Source organism: Lycorma delicatula, chromosome 10 (assembly GCF_047948215.1).
Source record: "Lycorma delicatula isolate Av1 chromosome 10, ASM4794821v1, whole genome shotgun sequence".
Lineage (NCBI taxonomy): Eukaryota > Metazoa > Arthropoda > Insecta > Hemiptera > Fulgoridae > Lycorma > Lycorma delicatula.
Window position 1 is genome coordinate 23,058,627 of NC_134464.1, and position 20,680 is coordinate 23,079,306.

At 32.4% G+C, this 20,680-nt stretch overlaps 1 protein-coding gene across 1 annotated transcript in view; it reads left to right on the forward strand.

The window, feature by feature from the left end:
• stnB (stoned B) overlaps nt 1–20,680 on the forward strand; it is an 87,105-nt gene that overhangs the window by 16,462 nt on the left and 49,963 nt on the right. The window contains exons 4-8 of the mRNA XM_075377881.1: nt 372–1,332; nt 5,434–5,596; nt 8,067–8,227; nt 14,966–15,182; nt 15,340–15,473. Of these exons, the coding sequence (XP_075233996.1) occupies nt 372–1,332; nt 5,434–5,596; nt 8,067–8,227; nt 14,966–15,182; nt 15,340–15,473 (1,636 nt within the window). The remainder of the gene's footprint in view (nt 1–371; nt 1,333–5,433; nt 5,597–8,066; nt 8,228–14,965; nt 15,183–15,339; nt 15,474–20,680) is intronic.

A 20,680-nucleotide genomic window follows, 5' to 3' on the forward strand; every position in this document is an offset into this window, starting at 1 on the left:
TGCTTCCAAAATAATTGAATTTTTCTAACACGTTTGCCACAAAATTAATCAGTTTTTAAATACATTGAGATTACTGCTACACGTCATTTCTATTATACGCCAAAACACTTTTCTATTTTACCAAATTTCAAAAGCAGACCTTACTAAATAAAACTAGTATACCAAATTTTACTCCTAATCTTTCACACCTTACGTTCTTTTGAACGTAAGGTGTGAAATTCCTTTTCTAATAAATAGAACACCTACTGTCAGAAAGTTCTCGACTCGAGAAAGACCAGCTACCATGTTTGTAGCCCTCATGATCCCAACCGTAAAAATATTTATTTATATTCAAATTTTTTTTCATTGGAACATGACTTTTCTTTTTTTAGGTATCAGATTTACTTGGTGTCGATGTCGAGACCGACCTATTAGGCGACGAAGTAATACAACAAACGCCCGCCGCGATGAGTACACATCAAATAACGGGATCGGTGTTATCGTTAACATCCAGTCCCGAACCTGAAACTATTCTTGAAGCGACTCCGACATCGGCCACCGTCGCACCCGTCGAGAATACGGCTCCGGCCGCAGCTCCGCTTACGACAACGTCCGGACCACCACCTAGGCCGTTGCCGCCGGCTGTTCCTGAACGCCCGAAATTACCACCGACGAAGCCACCGGTACCTCGACCTCCGGCAGTAGCGGTCGAACCGGTTACGACAGACGGACAAGAACCGATGGAAAAGTTACTGGAAACCGAACCGGAACCGAAAACCGTCGAGCAACAACCGCAAAATATAGCTACCGATATTTTCGGGGTGAACACCGAAAATCAAGACAACAACAATATCGATTTCTTTAATATCGATCAAACTACTACGACGACGACTGCATTTCAAGATGATTTATTATTTATAAAAGAAACAACTAACATTGAATCGGCTTCTCAACCGCAACAACAACAACAAACACCTTTTATTAGTGATGATATATTTGGAGTACCGACGACCGAACAAAAATCTAATATCATGGAAGAATCAAACGACTTTTTTTCGACAACAGTTACAACATCGGAAGATCAAATAGGATCGATATCGACGACAACAGTCGAACAACAGCCGTTCTCCAACATATTCGATCCGGTTACGTTACCGCCGGCTGAACAAAAACCATCGATACCGACAGCGACAACAGCAGCGGCTCCTGTTCTCGAAGACGCATTCGACGCGTTCGCAGCTAAATTTGAAAGCGCCGACAAAAGCAATTTACAGCAGCCTAATGATCCGTTCGATCCTTTCAGCGGCGGTTCATCTGCGTTTGGAGATATCTCCGGTCAGACCAAATCTGAAGGTACAGTGCCAATGCAATTATTTATTTCAATAAATCTAGGTAGATAAAATAATAACATAATATTCGATAAAGCGAAGTTCATATTCGTGAGGAGCGCAGCACTGTTGTTTTGTTTGGTTGTAGATATAACACAACAGTACAATCTGGACTTAGTCCTATTGAACAAAGTAATATGCTTATCTATACGTTCTAAACAAAAAATGTTGTCCGTTTAAAATGGGTTACTGTATTTTATTTGTTTGTATTACTAAAAACACGTCTGCAAATTAAGTACTGCTTGTAACTACACGCCTATTTTCAATGTTTAACCCACAATTCTATGACTCACGTTCTCCGTTAGGTTAATTAAAGCAAAACAATTGATTTAAGAAATTTAAACTTTATATACTACTATATTTTTTTAGTAAGATATATTTTCATCATGTTTGTGTTTTAAAGAACACTGGCTAAGAAAACAATTGCTCTTATTACAAAATAACAGAGAAAAATATAAAATTCATTATTTATACAAAAGTAACCGTAATTAACGAGAAGAAAAACTGATTTTTTATTATTAAACATTGAAATTAAAGTCCATTAACATTAAATTAATATTAATAAAGCCCAATAAATATTTTAATGCTGTGTAACGCTATCAATCATGATGTGCGTCTGCGTCCATACACAAGACAATAATGTTTAACACAGCAATCTAATCTCACGGCAGAAGTCGCAATTACTTAACTAGTACCACTGGAATGTGACTGTACACAGCAGCAGTTCGTAAACTCTCCGAATACACACTTCGCTTTGTTAGAATATAAAATATTTTTATTTTTATTACTTTTATAAACGACTATTTAAAATAACAATTTTTATGCAATACGTTGGTATAAATGAAAGTATTATAGTATAAATAAAATCTAAAGGCGGGTCCACCCTCCAAGCTGCCTCTGTTTACCTCCTCTACACAGTCCTATAACCCGGCATGCGAAACACGTACTACTAGTTACAACAAAAGTAATGCGTACGTGTTATTAAAAGATAATTTTTCTAAATATCTATGCCACATCAAAGAAAATCATTACCTTGTTATATGTTACTGTATATTGTAAAAACATTCTTTTTTGTATATGTATTATGGAATAAAGAATTATTATTATTATAGCCTATAATAAATAAACAATTCATTTCATCTACTTTGTATTGTTACTACGTCATTGTTACTGTTTATTTATAGCAAAACCTTAGTTTAACATACTTGAATAAAAACATATATTTTCAAAAAATAAACTGCTTCATATACATCTTGAACAAAATATTAGGTATAAATAAGTTTATTTGTAATAACAAATTAGCAGAACATATTTCGTTACTATAATAGTGACGACATAATTTGATATGGTGCAAGTCATTGCAAATTAATTGATGTGACTTTTGGGAAACACTACTATGACTGCTGGTGTAGGGAGAAGTCGCTGATTGGTGTAAAGAGCGGTGGAGGGGATACCATAGCTTATTACGGACCCGCCTTCAGATATTACACGGACTATAATTTAGATTACAATGTAAGGTTACGTAAAACTTCGTATTTTATAGGCAATGTGTATGAAAAAAATAGTCGTTTGGCAATTCATAGTAGCACCACAACACTTGGTCTTTCTTTTTCTGTTTAGACTCTGGAACCACTGTAAAGTATTACTTAAGAAGATGATATGTGTGAATGTACATAAATTGTAATTTTGTATAGTCTCAGATCGACCATTCCTGAAATATGCGGTTAATTGAAACCCATCCACCAAAGAACCAACCCACCGAGTTGGTCTAGTGGTGAATGTGTCATCCCAAATCAACTGATTTAGAAGTCTAGAGTTCCAGCGTTCAAGTTCTAGTAAGTCAGTTGTTTGTACACGGATTTGAATACTAGATCGTGGATACCGGTGTTCCTTGGTGGTTGGGTTTCAATTAACCACACATCTCAGGAATGGTCGAACTGAGACTGTACAAGCACTACACTTCATTTACACTCATACATATCATCCTCATTCATCCTCTGAAGTATTATCTGAACGGTAATTACCGGAGGATAAACAGGAAAAAGAAGAAGAACCATAAATAACACCGGTATCCACCCATCGAGCATTCAAATCCGTATAAAAATGACTGCCTTTACTAGGATTTGAATCTTAGAACTCTTGACTTCGAAATCAGCTGATTTGTAATTACGAGTTCACCATTAGACCAACTCGGTGGGTTACTTACCTCTGTATCTAACACACAGAACGAGATTTCTAGATCTTCTAATTTCTAGTTTCAGATCTTCTAATAAAATCCAATTTTACTTACTGTAAAAGTTCACCGGACCTTTTGTAATCAATTTAAATTCTCATTAATTTTTAATAATAGAGTGAATAAAGGAATTTAAAAAGGCTACATTAAAACATATTTGTATTACACGCACCAGACATTACGGTTATGTTCTACAATCGAACATTACGGTTTACCAAATCGATGGTTATCATTCTCAATGCGTTTTTCTTTTAACGCATTCCTTCCTTTTTTTTCTTCTTAGTCGCAAGAAATTTTTGTAGCCAAAACTCAGCCGACGCTAAAAGCAGGAGGATATGCTCTTTAGAGTAAACATTTAGATCTGAAGTATAAACACGCGCGGATGTGTGAAATCCATCGGGTTGGTCTAGTGGTAAACTGGTCATCGCAAATCAGGTGATTTAGAAGTCGAGAATTCTCAGGTTCAAATCCTAGTAAAGGAATTACTTTTATACGGATTTGAATAATAGATCGTGGATACCAGTGTACTTTAGTAGGTTTTCCTGTTTAGCCTCCGGGAATCACCGTCATGTATTACTTCCGAGGATGATATGTATGCATGTCAGTGAAGTCTTTTACAGTCTCAGGTCCACCATTTCTGAGATGTGTGGTTAGTTGAAACCCAACAACCAAGAACACCGGTATCCACGATCTAGTATTTAAATCCGTATAAAAGTAACTGCCTTTACTAGGACTTGAACGCTGGAACTCTCGACTATGAAATCAGTTGATTTGCGAAGACGCGTTCACCACTAGACTAATCCGGTGGTTGTTCTTTAGTGGTTGGTCTCAATTAACCACATACCTCAGGAATGGTCAACCTTAGGAATGGTACAAGACCACTTCATTTACATTCATACATATCATCCTCTGATGTAATATCTTACGGTCGTTCCGGAGGCTATCTCCGGAAACTATCTTCCGGAGGCTATCTTCTTTTCTCAACAGAAAAAGAAGATCGTGAACCACCTAGAATTTGTAACAACTAGATTTAATTCACACTTTTCAACTTCTCTGGATGTGAAGAGAAACGGTAGATGAGGTGATTAATTTAAGCGTTGTTGTCGTCTAAATGAATCTGCCGATATAAATTACCGATCTCATCTTCATACTTAACACAACCACCCGGACATGATGTATACAAGGTTTTTAAAATTTTCTAAAAATATAATAACGATATACCCACAGTGGTGTAACAACTTTGATCACGAGTAAATATCGTGAAAATATTATGTTTCCAGCTAAAAGTTATTCATTTTTATAATTTTTTGACACGGTACCGAATAACCGAATGTTATAGGTCATAAAATTTTTAACCCCTCGCTTAAACAACCGCCATTCAAATTTTATGGTGGTTGGTTAATTTTTATTTTTATGAAGTTTTATTTTAATTTTATTTAACCGCCAATAAAATTGTGAACTTTTTATTGATTAAATTAAAAGCGGAATCATTTCATCGTATCGTTTTAGCTTTTTTAGTTTTTGTGTAATAAAATTTTTATCGCTTCTTTTATTTCTCCCTGATTTTCCTCCTCATCCAACTACTTTATAGGAATGACTATATATATATATATATATATATGCAGTTTATTATATCCTGTTCAACTCACAGCAGTTCAATTCATATAACTTTTGATGTAGTGAAACGTAAACTTTTGATCTGCTAGTTTTGTCGAGTGAAATAAAAGTAACAAAATACTTGAGAATTATTTGATCGACTGATTTTAATTAAAACAATAAAAAGTAATTTTAAATTTATTTTTACAAACTGATTAAGAATATAAAACGTTTCAGGTGAAAACGTGGTCGGTTTCGGTGCGGAGGATAACTTTGACGCGTTCCTAGCGTTGCGAGAAGAAGAACCACCCCCGGTACCTCAAAGTACACCGGCCAGGGTCAGCCGAGCCGACTCCCGTGATTCGGACGACGGAGACAATGATTTCAACATATTTATAAAGTCAGTATACACTTTTTTCTTTTTCTTTTGTTTTCAGTCATTTGACTGGTTTGATGCAGCTCTCCAAGATTCCCTATCTAGTGCCAGTCGTTTCATTTTGGTCTCCTTACATCCTACATTCCTAACAATGTTTTTACATATTCCAAGCTTTGCCTGCCTGCAACGGTTTTCCCATCTACCTGTCCCACAAATATCAAAGCGACTGTTCCAGGATACCTTAACATGTGGCCTATGTCTGTCTCTTCTTTTAATAATATTTTTCCATATGCTAGTAAAGCATTCTTTCTTGAACACAAAAACAATCTTTCTTCATCAAAAAGCGTTCTTTCTTTCTTCATCAATCTGCCGGCAAAATCTCTTCATTTGTCACTTTTCCACCCATCTGATTTTTAACATTCTCCTATAGCACCACAATCCAAAAGCTTCTAATCTTTTCTTCTTAGGTAATCCGATCATCGAAGTTTCACTTCCATATAAAGCTACGCAAAATCATACACTTTCAAAAATATTTTCCTGACGTTTAAGTTATTTTTTATGTATGCAAATTATAGTTTTGACTGATAGCTTGTTTTGCTTGTGCTATTCGGCATTTTATATCGCTCCTCTTCGTCCATCTTTAGTAATTCTACTTCCCAAATAACAGAATTCTTCTACCTCCATAATATTTTCTCTTCCTATTTTTGTATTCAGGTGTCAATCTACTTTATTTCTATTACATTTCATTACTTTCGTTTTGTTCTCGTTTATTTTCATGCGATAGTTTTTGCGTAGGACTTCATCAATGCCATTCATTGTTTCTTCTAAATCGTTTTTTAATCTCAGCTAGAATTACTGTATCATCAGGAAATCGTAGCATCTTTTCAGTTTGCACTGTTACTCCGGATCTAAATTGTTCTTTAACATCATTAACTGCTAGTTCTGTGTAAAGATTAAAAAGTAATGGGGATAGTGAACATCCTTGTCTGACTCCGGCTTCTTTCATATGTTCTTCGATTATTACTGTAGCAGTTTGGCTTCTGTAAATGTCAGCAATTGTTCTTGTATCTCTATACTTGAACGCTAAATTTTTTAAAATGCTTAAAATTTTATTCCAGTCTACATTATTAAATACCTTTTCTAAGTCTACAGTATACACTAGTCATCTATAAACTCATAAGACACGGTATAAAAAAATACGGTTGCATGTATGTAGATTGTAGGTAATATTGTCGTTATTAAGATGCGATGTAGTTGCATAACGGTTGAGCAATTTAAAACTGAACCGAGCTGGTTCGAGGTGCAGTTATTTGCAGTTAATTCACGTTTAATGCTGCTACGACACTGCTACCCTAGGATAATTGTTGGCTGTGTACGTTAACGTCTATTATTGTTGGCTGTGTACGTTAACGTCTATTGTGAAACTGTTCATTCTTCAGTGAAGTGTATTATATTATTTTGAAATTTCACCGTAATTTTTAATGAATTACAATATATTTCTGTTTTTACAAAACTGTACCGATTAAATGGCTGCTCTGAATAACCGGTGGTCCTATTTACCGGTATTCACTGTACTACATTCTTAATAAAGGATTATCTTTAATGAAAATTACCGATCGAGTGGAAGAGGTTTCTTTAAAAAAGAGGATTTGGTTTTTGTTTTTTATTGACACTGATGTTTCAAAAGATAATCATATAATTTAGAACACTGTTTCTTCATCAATCTCTGAAATAAAATATAAAATTACGAGAATTTTTACTTTATTAATAGTAATTATAAAAATTCAAAAAACTCATCTGTCAAAACGTTTCCTTTACTTCGTTGTAATCCCAAGTATGAAATTTTACTCTTATTGCTTAAAAAAAAAAACATTGAACATTTTAAGCACTGTGTAAGCTTTGTACCTGAACACTATCCAAAAAAATACCGACTTAGGGACATAACATAATGAAATTCCACATCATAATATCTCCTGAAGATTTATATTTTTACATTGTATTTCACGTTAGTAAATCATGAGGGAGTTTCTTAAATTCTAAATCGACGATAACTAATGATTCTAATGATGTTTCATCTCGAATTTATTTCTCTACGAAATCCGATAATGATTCAAAATAGCCGAATAGTGCGTGATCTTATCGAAAATTTGCCAATAGTTATCGACAGCGACGATCATAACTTTATAATCCGTGGCCAGAAAAAAATTAACTCTTAAAGGGTCCAAATCAAAAAAATAAAATGATTATAAAATAGTCAAATTCCTTAACTGGTAACATATTTTTTTGATCGAGTCATGCTCTTCATCAACGGCCGCTTGGTCACGAGATCGGTATCGGATAAGACGATCTGTAGAAATTTAATCAGACTAAAAGTTTATTTTATTTTGATAATCTATAACATTCAAATATTTCTTTATTTAGAAGAATAATATTTTTAATTTTTAATAATTTATTTATTTAATAAAACCACAATATGTTGTTTTATATTTTTCAGACCGAAGACGGCGAATGCGGCCGATATTACACCCGGCGCCGTAACACCGGTATTAGCACCTCCTCCTAAGTCACCGGTACAAGATTCAAGTCCTCGTTTCAATCCATTCGACAAAACTCAAGATTTAAGTGGCGCTGCACCCGATAACTTTTTTGCTTCAGGTACAAAATAAAATTAGTCAAAAATTATTATAAAAACTTCAGTTGGCTTTTATATTATAATAAAAGCATCTAAAGTATTAACATACGTTTGACATCTGTATAAAATAAAAGATGATTGGACGGCCGATTTAAAAAAAAAAAAATTAATGGTTACCATAAGCAATGTCGTCAGATAGTTTATAGAGATGTAATGCTTATTCCTTACCATTAGATACTTATCCGATATAAGAGAGCAGGTTTTTAAAACAACTTAAGTAATAACTATTTTCGAAGTAGATCAGTGTATGAAATAATGTTCCTGGTTGATTCTGAGACGGTTTTTATTATTATATTTTTAATATATTTATTTATTTTTATCCGCACTAATTATAAACTACATCGTTCAGTAAATTAATTATTTTAGTAGATGATAAAATTTTCTGGGACAAATATTTTAATGAATAAATACGAATATAATAAAACGGATTTAACTGCTTTTGTTTAATCCTCAGTCACTCCTTCCTGCTCTAATCCTTCAATTGATTTTTCACTCGCTTTCCATTATCCAATGAGCTTGAAATTTTGGATATAGTTTTGTTTCCGGTGACAGAATTATAATCAGTCATTGCAGACGTCAGTTTATAATTAATTTATAATCAGTAAAATAAATTTAATATAAAGTACACCGTTAAAAAAAAAAAAAAAAAAAAAAAAAATTTGGATGTCGTCATCGAATTATAAGTTTAATACGATTTCATTATACAATTTATGTTTAATTTTACGATCTAATTTCAACAAAATAGCACGTAAAGTTTGCAAAATTAAAAAAGTAATAATCCAGTTATATAATATATAAGTTTATATATATATAAAAACACTTATTTAAATTTATTTAAAATGCATACAACACCTATTAAATTACTATTGATGACGCCTATTAAATTACACGTACACATTTTTTTTTTACATAAAATTTTATTTCGTTAAATAAAGACTACTGATTTTTTTGTTATTATTATTCATTATATAATTTTTTTACAATGAGATGTTAATAATTATTAATAAATCAATATATCTAAATTAAAAATAAAAAGTTATAAAAAGGAGATAAAGTCTGATTCGAACCGATGTATGGGCCTTCTCCTAAGATCCAAATATTTCATTAATTAAAATTTTATTTGGCTATAATTTGGGAACCAATGAAAATAAATACCACTTATGATACATCGTTGAAAAAATCTCAACGAGAGCTTATTACTGCAGTTAAGAAAAAGTCGAAAATTCAAATGTTTTTGTATATTCGGCCTTTTTTGGACACTTTTAGTCCAGTCGATTGCAATCACAAGGGAAGGTGCACAATTAGATGTTACAACCGATCCCAATTCAGGGGTGGTCAAAATAGATGTTTCCGTTAAAATCTGAAAAACCGAAATTTTCCGCGATCATAATACTTCGTACAAGGAAGTAAAAATATTTTATTCATAAAAATATACGTGTCTTATGTGATAAAAACTAAAAACGGCGGACAAATTTCGTTACAAATGATCTTAACGATCCAACAATGTTAAATCTTTTCTTAGTACATAGTGTAACGATAGAATTTCCACGATTTAATTTTTCTGGAAAATTTCGGTTTCCAGATTTCAACGGAAATATCCATTTTGACCATTCCTGAACCCATTTCGATTTCATAACTCAATTTCCTATCTCGCATAACTCAAAAACTATTAGCTGTAGGATGTTCAAATTTTGATGTAGGACTGTGTTGTAACATCTAGTTGTGTGGACTTCCCCTTTTGATTGCAATCGACTGAACCAAAAGTGTCCAAAAAATTCCAAAATTCAGTTTTTTTTTTATTTTGGATTTTTTCTTAACTGATGTAATAAACAAACTATTATTGAGATTTTTCAACGATGTATCATAAGTGGTATTTATTTTCATTGGTTCCAGAGTTATAGCCTAATAAAATTTTAATTAATGAAATATTTGGATCTTAGGGGAAGGAACATCGGTTCGAATCAGACTTAATTACCTTTTTTTTAACTTTTTTTTTTTTGTCTTCAGTCATTTGACTGGTTTGATGCAGCTCTCCAAGATTCCCTATCTAGTGCTAGTCGTTTCATTTCAGTATACCCTCTACATCCTACATCCCTAACAATTTGTTTTACATATTCCAAACGTGGCCTGCCTACACAATTTTTCCCTTCTACTTGTCCTTCCAATATCAAAGCGACTATTCCAGGATGCCTTAGTATGTGGCCTATAAGTCTGTCTCTTCTTTTAACTATATTTTTCCAAATGCTTCTTCCTTCATCTATTTGCCGCAATACCTGTTCATTTGTCACTTTATCCACCCATCTGATTTTTAACATTCTCCTATAGCAGCACATTTCAAAAGCTTCTAATCTTTTCTTCTCAGATAGTCCGATTGTCCAAGTTTCACTTCCATATAAAGCGACACTCCAAACATATACTTTCAAAAATCTTTTCCTGACATTTAAATTAATTTTTGATGTAAACAAATTATATTTCTTACTGAAGGCTCGTTTAGCTTGTGCTATTCGGCATTTTATATCGCTCCTGCTTCGTCCATCTTTAGTAATTCTACTTCCCAAATAACAAAATTCTTCTACCTCCATAATCTTTTCTTCTCCTATTTTCACTATTAAATTAAAAAATTTTTTTTTTTAATTTCAATATATTAATTTATTAATATCTCATTGTAAAAAAAAAATTCACGATGAATAATAATTCAATAATAACAGAAAAAAAAATTATAAGGTTATAATGAATTAAAATTTTATGTACTTTCCATTTTAAAAAAAATATGTAAATGTAATTTAATAGGCGTCAAGGAAGTCATGTGTTGTCTACATCAGATTTTTTATTCAAGTAAGATCAACATTATTCTGGTAACAATTATGTTTTTTTTTATTAGACGTAGAGATGAAATACAACTTAAAATTGTCATCCAATATTCTGCAGTAACTCTGGTTGTTATCGACCTATTTCAAAAATAAGATATCATTTTCCTTACGATGAAAGAGACTTAAAATTTTAGCTGATAAAATAATGATTTGAGATTGGGAAATATTGAAGAAGCCGCTATTTTGAATTTTATGAACCTTTTAAAAAAGTAATTTTTTATTACATCGGTTTAAAAACCTAGTACATCGGCGTACACCGATGTACTTCGTACATCGGTATAAAAACATAACATGTGTACCATGTACTATGATTCCTCTTTTCGATCTTGATATACAGCATTTAAAAGAAAAAAAAAACAAAAAGGCGGGGACAGAATATTGAAACGAAGAGAGAATTACCATTTTTTCATAAGAATATCTTTGTTCATTTTGATACAAAAAATATGAAAATAAATATCCAGGTATACTTTCGTGTTTCAACTTGTGAATTTACATATATCTCACGTGTTGTTTGCGTATAAATCTATTTAAAATATATAACAATATTATAGCTTTGCAGATGAGCATGACGTTTAATAACACGCTTCATAAGAATAATAAAAAAAATCACCCGTATCTTTTTTTATTCTCCAATCATCTTTCTATTAATTTATGAATTATTGCTCTGTTACCGTAATGTATCTCAAAAATAATGAAAAAAATGTAATTCATTTTGATTAGTTGAGACAAATTTAGTTCTGTGTGAAAAATTCATAAATACTTTATTAACCGCTTGATAACTAGTTTTTTCTCGTTGGCCTTGTTCTATCCACCGTTTTTAAATTAATGGTTTTTCTTTCATTCTACAAGTAACATTCGTTAGAAAATATTTATTTTTAAATAATCACAACTTTAGATTAGCTAACATAAATCATAAAAAATATTAAGTAATTTAAAAAACAATTATTATAAGAGGTAGACGAAATAACAAGTGAAAAAATGTAACTCCTACCGTTGCAAAGAAAAAAAACTTTTACGACTACTTTGAAAACCATTGTTAACAGTATTGGTGACTGCTGCTCGGAAGACAGAGGTTCCCAACCGGTGTGTTTCACGAATGATTGGTATGTCACTCAATCCCGTGGGTGTGCTGCGAAATTTTAGGATTTAAAAATAAATTTTATGCCAGTCAGAAAATCTCTATACAACGTAATTAAAATTTGTTTTAAGACAGGCTGTACCAGTCTGTACACACAACAGTGCTTAGTACTCTTTCCACTCCGTAATAAATCGAGTGTTGGTTGTTGCGACGTTGAGGGATTTATCCCTCAGCGTAGAGATTTATCAAGACTGAGGGAAAGTTTTGAAAATCAGCTTACACAAAATTCCTTAAGAAATAAATAAAAGAACATCTAAATGCGTCACAAACTTCAGTAATAAAATTCTTCCCTATCTTATCCGTTTCAAAGTTAGAATAGGTAATCTCGCCTGTTGGTACAACTAGTGAGATCAACATACAAAATCCCACTATAGTAACTTTCAATGAAAAATTCGATTGTTAAACTTGTCATACAATTCTACCAAGCAAACAAGTTTTCTGGACACTTCAGTGCAGTCTTTTTGAACCTATGCGCGACTATGAGTATATTCAGAGTAATTCAGTGTATCCCACAATCGTAAAGAGGATCATAAACGTTTTCATGCCGTCTTCAACTTCATTCATAGACGAATCAACATTTTCTACAATGAAAGTAGAGAAATCTAATTAGAGAAATAGACTGGTCCATCTTGAAGATGATTTACATGTTCTGTTCGCCTGTCAACCAAAAGATCACGTGTTGACAAACTCTGTATTAACACTCTTGGACTGGGTTACTTCACATTAATTTTAGCTGTGAGTTTTAAAAAACAATAATATATATTTTTTAATCGAACTTCCGGAGAATTCCGACGTCTAGATACGTCGGTATTCCAAGCACTATCTTATCTTTTTCTGCTGCTTGTGTTTAGAAGAATCCGCCCAGTTGCGTGTTAACATCGGTCTATGTACAGTGGATGTTTGTTCCTTGGAATTAGATACTACATATTATTATTATTATCGAAATCATCGTTATTATTAATAAAAAACAAATACTTGGATCGCGATATCGTGGGCGTTCAGTGAAGTGTGTCGTCGGTCAAAAAAGGTTAGGAATCACTGTTGTAAGATAAGGGCGCCCTGCATAATTTTATTATTTTTTTTATTATTTATAATTACATTTTATCAATGACTTAATAAGTGTTGTTTTTAATTTCTACGTCCATTTTTTTATTCATAACGAATTAGTTTTAATTAGTTTAGCTTGTTATAACGAATTAGTTTTATTTTTAAATCATTAATTTTTATTGAAATCGTGATTATTTGAAAAGAAAAGCCAATTACTGGAAAAAATAGAGGTCCAAAAACGGCCAAATTTTGTTATAAAAATGGAAAAACTCTGGTTATTAAGAAATTTTTAGTTTAAAAAATACTTGTAGGTCATTTTAAATTATTTGCTTTGAATTGTTAATGAAGACAAAATTCTTCAATAAAACAGAATTTCATAGATTAAAAGAAAATTATCGGAGAATAAAAAAATATCTTCCTCGATGTAACTAGTGTTATCTTCAAAATTATCGGCAAAGATATAACGCGAGCAATATAAGTTCCTCTAATTAAATAACGCCTAAATCTTAATATGTATGAAACCACGATAGGTAAATGCAAGGAACGTTTTTATAATTTTAAGAAAGAAAATCATTGCATCAGTAACTTTATGATAATCAGTAAATGTTGTAAATAATTTGATACAGCGTATCGTACAAAAGTAACATATTTTAAAAATAGGTTATATATATTTTCATAATACGAGAAATCTTGATGAATCTATGAAATTCCCTTATTAATCATTTAAAAAAGTTAATATTGCAATTAAATAAAAAATTATTCTTTTACACGACTGCCCAAAAATGAGCGTAATGTATTTATGTTTGGTCGTTTCACCGTAACAGCTCAACGGCTGTTTAGATGTATGACCCCGCGTTGGAATCCTTAAGTTACCAGGAGTGTCATAGGCTACATATATATACATATATAATATATGTATATATATTATATGTATATATAGTAGTGGAGATTTGCCGGTTGAATCACAAGCTTTATGAACTGTGATGTGTGAGCCTCTATCACTGTGTGAGCTGGGTTTGAACTGAATGATTCGAATCAATTGAATGAATAATATTAAAAAAGTAATAGAATTAAATTTAAGTTAAATAAAATAATATTAAATAAGTTTAAGATATTTCTGTTTAATAATAATGAGCTTCCCGTGGGACTGCGTGTGAGGCTAGAGTGATGAGATGATGCGAGCACCACGTGCTAGGCTAGACCAATCATCACCATCAATCGGTAATAAGCAGGGTGATCCTGGGGCGCTGTTTCGGAAGGTGTAATGGGGTGCTCTTATAATATCTCTGCAAACAATCGTCGGATTTTCAAAATTCAAACAGGGTATTTGTTAGTAGGTTAAAGGATAACATTTGCAAACATCACGTTCACTCTCGATCTAACAGATGACGGTTATTCGGAAATGTTATTATATCTTCGCGACCAGTCTTCCGATTTTCAAAATTCAAACGGGTTATTTGCTAATATAAAACAAAATCACGTGGAACCAAACCAGAACAAACAGAGCAATGTTTGTCAGTAATGTTTTTTTTTTGGGGGGGCAGTCGTGTTTTATAATTTGTAATATTTATCTCTTGTTTATATGTTTATTTGTCAACAATAAACTGGACTGAATAGTGACATTTTTTTTTTCTTTTACATTAAAGCTGATTTAACAACGATTATCAATGACGCGATAACACAGGAAGACCTTGAGCAATCAAGACCTCTCGAGAGGACCGAATCTCAAGAAACACCTCCGACACCCTTGTTCGACGAGGACGTATCTCAACCTCTAGAAGATTTTCCGAGAATACATTACACAGGATCCGGATGGGAAATGCAACTTAGACAGCCGAATAAGAAAAAGATTACCGGACAAAGGTATACATAAATTACTTAGCAGTTGAATGCGAGTGTGTGAATGAAGGTGGGTGTTAATAAAAATAAGATTTGTAAGTCAAACAGAGAAAAATATGTTTTCCTTAGTAATTTTAAAAAATATATTGTTTTTTTGTGATATATTATGTCTGTTTTTCAGGTTCTGGAAGAAGGTTTTTATTAAACTAGTATATCAAGGGGAGAATCCTGTGTTGCAATTGTTTAACAATAAGGACGATAAGGATCCGTTTCAAGAACTACCACTTCAACCGTGCTACTCAGTCTCTGAGATCGGTAAGAAAATATATCGATTAAAACAAAAAAAATATAGAATCGAAGGATTTCAAAAGATATTTTAATAATTCCAATAGTATGTTTATTAAAAAAAAATAAATTTATTGTTATAAAAAAATGTTATTCGGCAAGCTCATGCTGAACTCCCAAAATTTCCCCCCCCCCTCCTCTCTCTCCAGATTCAGCCATTATCTCAAAATGTATTTCGGATTTTTAATAAAACTTACGCTTGGATTTCGAATTGAACCTGAACTCAAGCTATAGCCCGAAAAAAATTAAATTAATGCTTGATGATATCATCACATAAGCTTGTGCGCGGAATTTTTTTGGCGTACGAAAAATTACATGCCTGACCAGGATTCGAATCCGGGACCTCCGGATAAAAGGCCGAGTCGCTACCACTTCGCCACTGAGATCAGCGGAAAATATTCTGAGGAGTCTTCCTCCACGGTAAGAAAACGTTTTGTTATTTTCTCACTCGAATCTTAATAAGCAAAATAATTAAAAATATAATTTAAGAATCGGGAAATTTTGAAATAAAATGATTTTTGATAACTTTCACTTCTATAATTTTATTGAGTCAACTCATTATTGAGTCTGTATCGATTTGATTTAACTAGGAAGCGCTATTTTATAAACTTGTTAGATTGTCATTAGTTCGCCGATGTCGGAACAGTATTTTTGGAACACTTTTGTGTGTGTGTGTGTGTGTGTGTGCTCGCGCGCGTGTGTAAAGGGTGTTCCAAAAATGGCATTAGGATTTTGTTTGTGTAAAAATCAATGGATATGAAATATTTCGGATAGTACTATTCACTTCAGTTAAACATGAAAGATATTATTGTTTAATTATCCACCGCCGGCCTCCGTGGCGCGAGTGGTAGCGTCTCGGCCTTTCATCGAGAGGTCCCAGGTTCGAGTCCCGGTCAGGCATGGCATTTTCAGACACGCTACAAATCATTCATCTCATCCTCCGAAACACCGAAGGTTAAAAAAAAAATTGTCCCCCATGGCTACGTTGGTAGGCATCGATTCGAACACTGAAATTTATTAGAATATTTTCGAGCACGAGTGCATCAATTTCGCATAGATGGCTGGGTTGTTATCTTTTTAACTGAAATATTTGCTGAATTATTAGCATAAAATTTGTTTTTCAAATAACCCCAAAGACAAAAGTCTAAACGGTTCAGGTCGCATTGGCGGCCACTTCATCATTAATGTCCGGGAAATCTCGTGCGCAATAAGGCGATGATTTCTCGAGTTTTATGGCATGTAGCTCCATCTTGTTGAGAAAAAAGGTCATCGGTGTCAATTCCATTTAATTGAGACCATAAAACGGCTGTTAGCGACTCATTTTAATGCTCTACATTCACCGTAAACAGCAATTCGTTGTCTTCAAAGAAAAATGGGCCGATGATTCCTCTGGACCATAAATCGCGCCAAACCGTAAATTTTTATGCATAAGATGATTCGTGAATCATTTAAGGGTTTTCTTCCCCCAAATACGATAGTTTTGTTTATTAATTGAACCGTTTAACGATAAATAAGCCTCATAGCTAAAGATGATTTTATTTGTAAAATGTGGATCTGTGGCTTTTTTCTATAACATCTAAATAATAAAATTTCTGTTGATCATGATTCGTCCCTACAGCTAGTGATTAAGCTGAATTTTGTATTCATATAAATTTTTATGTAAATTTCTCAAAAAACTAATCCAAGGAATGCGTACTTCTTGAGATGGCCGTAAAATTGATGTTGATGACTCTTTCGCGACACTTCTCTTACAAGAGAAATATTTTTAGAAGAACGTGCAGTTTTTTGCCTTCCTGAGTGTGGTTTGTTGTGAACAGATACAGTGTTTTCAAATTTTTTCACCTAATCACAAATTTTTTGTCTAGAAGGAGGATCGAAAGCTTCGAAACAGTTACGAATTTTACGATATTTATGGACTGACCATTTTCATGACTTAAATACGCTGTGTCTGCAAAAACGGACATGGATAGATGATCTATACATTACCCAACTTGGTGTATGTAAAAGTTTACCTAAAATAAAGAAAACGTTTTGTAGTAATAGTCATTTAAAATCATAAAATAATCTTAGTAATTTAAAATATATATATAAGGTATTAATTAATATGAATTGATATTAAAATCCTAAAGCCATTTTTTGAACACTACATATATATAATTAATATATATATATATATATATATATATAATAATAATAATAATAATAATAATAATAAATATACATATTTTACTTTAAAATATTTTCTTTATTAATTTCTTGGGTTAACCAATGAACTAAACAAACTTTTAAATTAAATACACAATGGTTCATTTAGAATTCTCTAAGCTTCCTCAGGTGACAATATACACATATCATATAAAATTCTCTTCATACTAAAAAATTAACTGGTCTAATCCCAGATAATATTTTATTCCCACCCTTGTAGTAATAGATCCCCCTACTCTAAACTGACTCATCTTATCTTTAGGTTATCTCTTTATATAACCTGATTGTTATTTCCTGTGTACTGAATCCTTTACAATGTATATATTTTTTCCAAAAATTACAAACGTTAAACATTATTTTCCTTAAAACTAGGTTTACAATATAAATATGATTTTTTAAATTAAATTAACATATATGTTGCTTAATCCGGCTACGTCTGTTCTATTGTTGACAGCGTATGTATTTTTCTTGATCTGTATAATTTCTAGAGTGTTCCTTTTATATGTATTTTGTTCTTTGTCTAATATTTTTGTGCTGTTGATAATTATTTAAAGATAAGATGATTCAGGTATGAGTAGGGGATCTGTTACTACAAGGGTGGGGATAAAATACTGTTATTTAGGATGGGTAGACCATTCTAAATAAATAAATAGACCATCCTTAATTTTTTAGTATGAAGAGAATTTTATATGATGTGTGTATGAATGTCACCTGAGAAAGCTTAGAGAATTATAAGTGAAACATAGTATTTAATTTAAACGTTTGTCCTCAAATCAAGAGGAAAATAAACTTAAATAAATTACATTTAAGTTAATATTAATATATATATATATATATATATATATATATATATATATATATATATATATAGTACATACAAATAATTCAGTAGAAAAGATAAATAATTTGTAAACTGATCCAAGTGCTTGGAATAAGGAAAAAATTCCATACAAACATAAGTCCGAAAACGCTTTGTTATCGTGTAACGGCTAACGAAAACTTTCCTCCGGATCTCAGCTTCCTCTGAAATGAGGTCATACTGAAATTTTTAAGGCGTTATATAAGGGATAATCCTTATGGTTTCTTATGTTTTTGACCTCTCTCTTTTTCTGTTTAGCCACCAGAAACAACATAAGGTATTACTTCCGAGGATAAATGAGGATGGTATGAGTATGAGTGAAGTATAATCTTGTACAGTCTCAGGTCGACCATTTCTGAGATGTGTGGTTAATTGAAACCCGGTATCCCCGATCTAATATTCAAATCCGTATAAAAGTAACTTTCTTTATTAGGAATTGAACCTTAGAACTCTTGACTTCGAAATCAGCTGATTTGCGATGACGAGTTCACCACTAAACCAACCGGTGAGTTATATGTTTCTTGACCTGGAAAATCGAATAAAACTGGTCCCAAACTGTATCTCCGGTAACACACCACGTTGTTTTTTTTAGGTTTGAAGTACAATAACTTTGTTAAATATTAATAAATGACTGACTAATAAATGCATAAATTTTATTATAAAAACTTAGAGAATTTAATTCTGAAAATATTGATGAACTAAAGTATATGAAAAAAAAACAACTTTTATTATTAAAAACAAAATAGAGCGAAGCGTAAGAGAAAAATGTTATACATTTGTAAAAAATAAAAACAATTGTTTTTAATACAATAAATTTAGACCTTTGAGTTTTTAGTAATGGTGAGAACGGTACACTTCCCAGCGCTGTTGTTTCAGCTGAACGTCAACCGGTACATGGTATTGAAAGGAAAACAGTCTTCAGATGGTATAGCTGAGTCCTAGAATGAGCACGCGAAGAATTTCTACACAATTCAATATTTCACAAACTAGTATGGAGAACGTTACATTTCACGGAGTGCTTCCTTATTACATTCAAAAGGTTCATCACCTTCATTTTGGTGACCGCACCAGACGACTGCAGTTTTGTCAGTGGGTAACAATAATTCTGTTCATACAATTTTCAGACAAACTACTTTCATCCGTAATGGCATAAACAATACACGGAATTCACATCAGTGGTCTGAAGAAAACCTACATGCTGTAGTCGAATCAAATTTCTAGCAACAATTTTCGGTGAACGTATGGTGTGGTATGATCGACAACCAAATAACACGTCCTTTCTACTAGAACAACGAAATCAGGAGGAGAAATTATTTGAAAATTTTAAATAGCTTAAAAATTTCTCATTAGCGAAATGAATTGAAATGTACTATTACCAACTTGATACAGAACCACAATGCATATCACGAATGAAGTAAGACAATTTCTAAATGAAAAATATACTGATAAATGATTTGGATATATGAGGGCTAAAAACTAGTTACCTAGATCACCGGTCCTTACTTCTTAGATTACTGTTTACGGGGATGGATGAAATAGAAGGTATACAAGTAAAAAGTGATTAACTTCCTTCCTTTTTCCTGTTTAGCCTCCGGGAATTACCGTTCAGGTATTACTTCAGAGGATGAATGAGGATGATATATATAAGTGTAAATGAAGTACAATCTTGTTCAGTCTCAGTTCGACCATTCATTAGATGTGTGGTTAATTGAAACCCAACCACCAAAGAACACCGGTATCCTCGATCTAGTATTCAAATCCGTGTAAAAATAACTGACTTTACTAGGACTTGAACGCTGGAACTCTCGATTTCCAAATCAGCTGATTTGGGAAGATGCCTTCACCACTAAACCAACCCGGTAGGTTAAAAAGTGATGAACAGATTGCTCGCATTCTCACTGTTGTTGCCCTCAGCAAGGAACGCAAAGATGTCATTAGGTTGACGACAGAAAATGTACCAAGTTAAAAAATGCTTGATGTCAATGGTGTAATATTCAAATATTAATTGTAAATTAAATTAGTATAAACCACGATGAGTATTTTAATTTTATTTTTCAAGGTATTTTAATATATTGTGATATGTAATAATAAATGTATTTCACAGTATTTTATT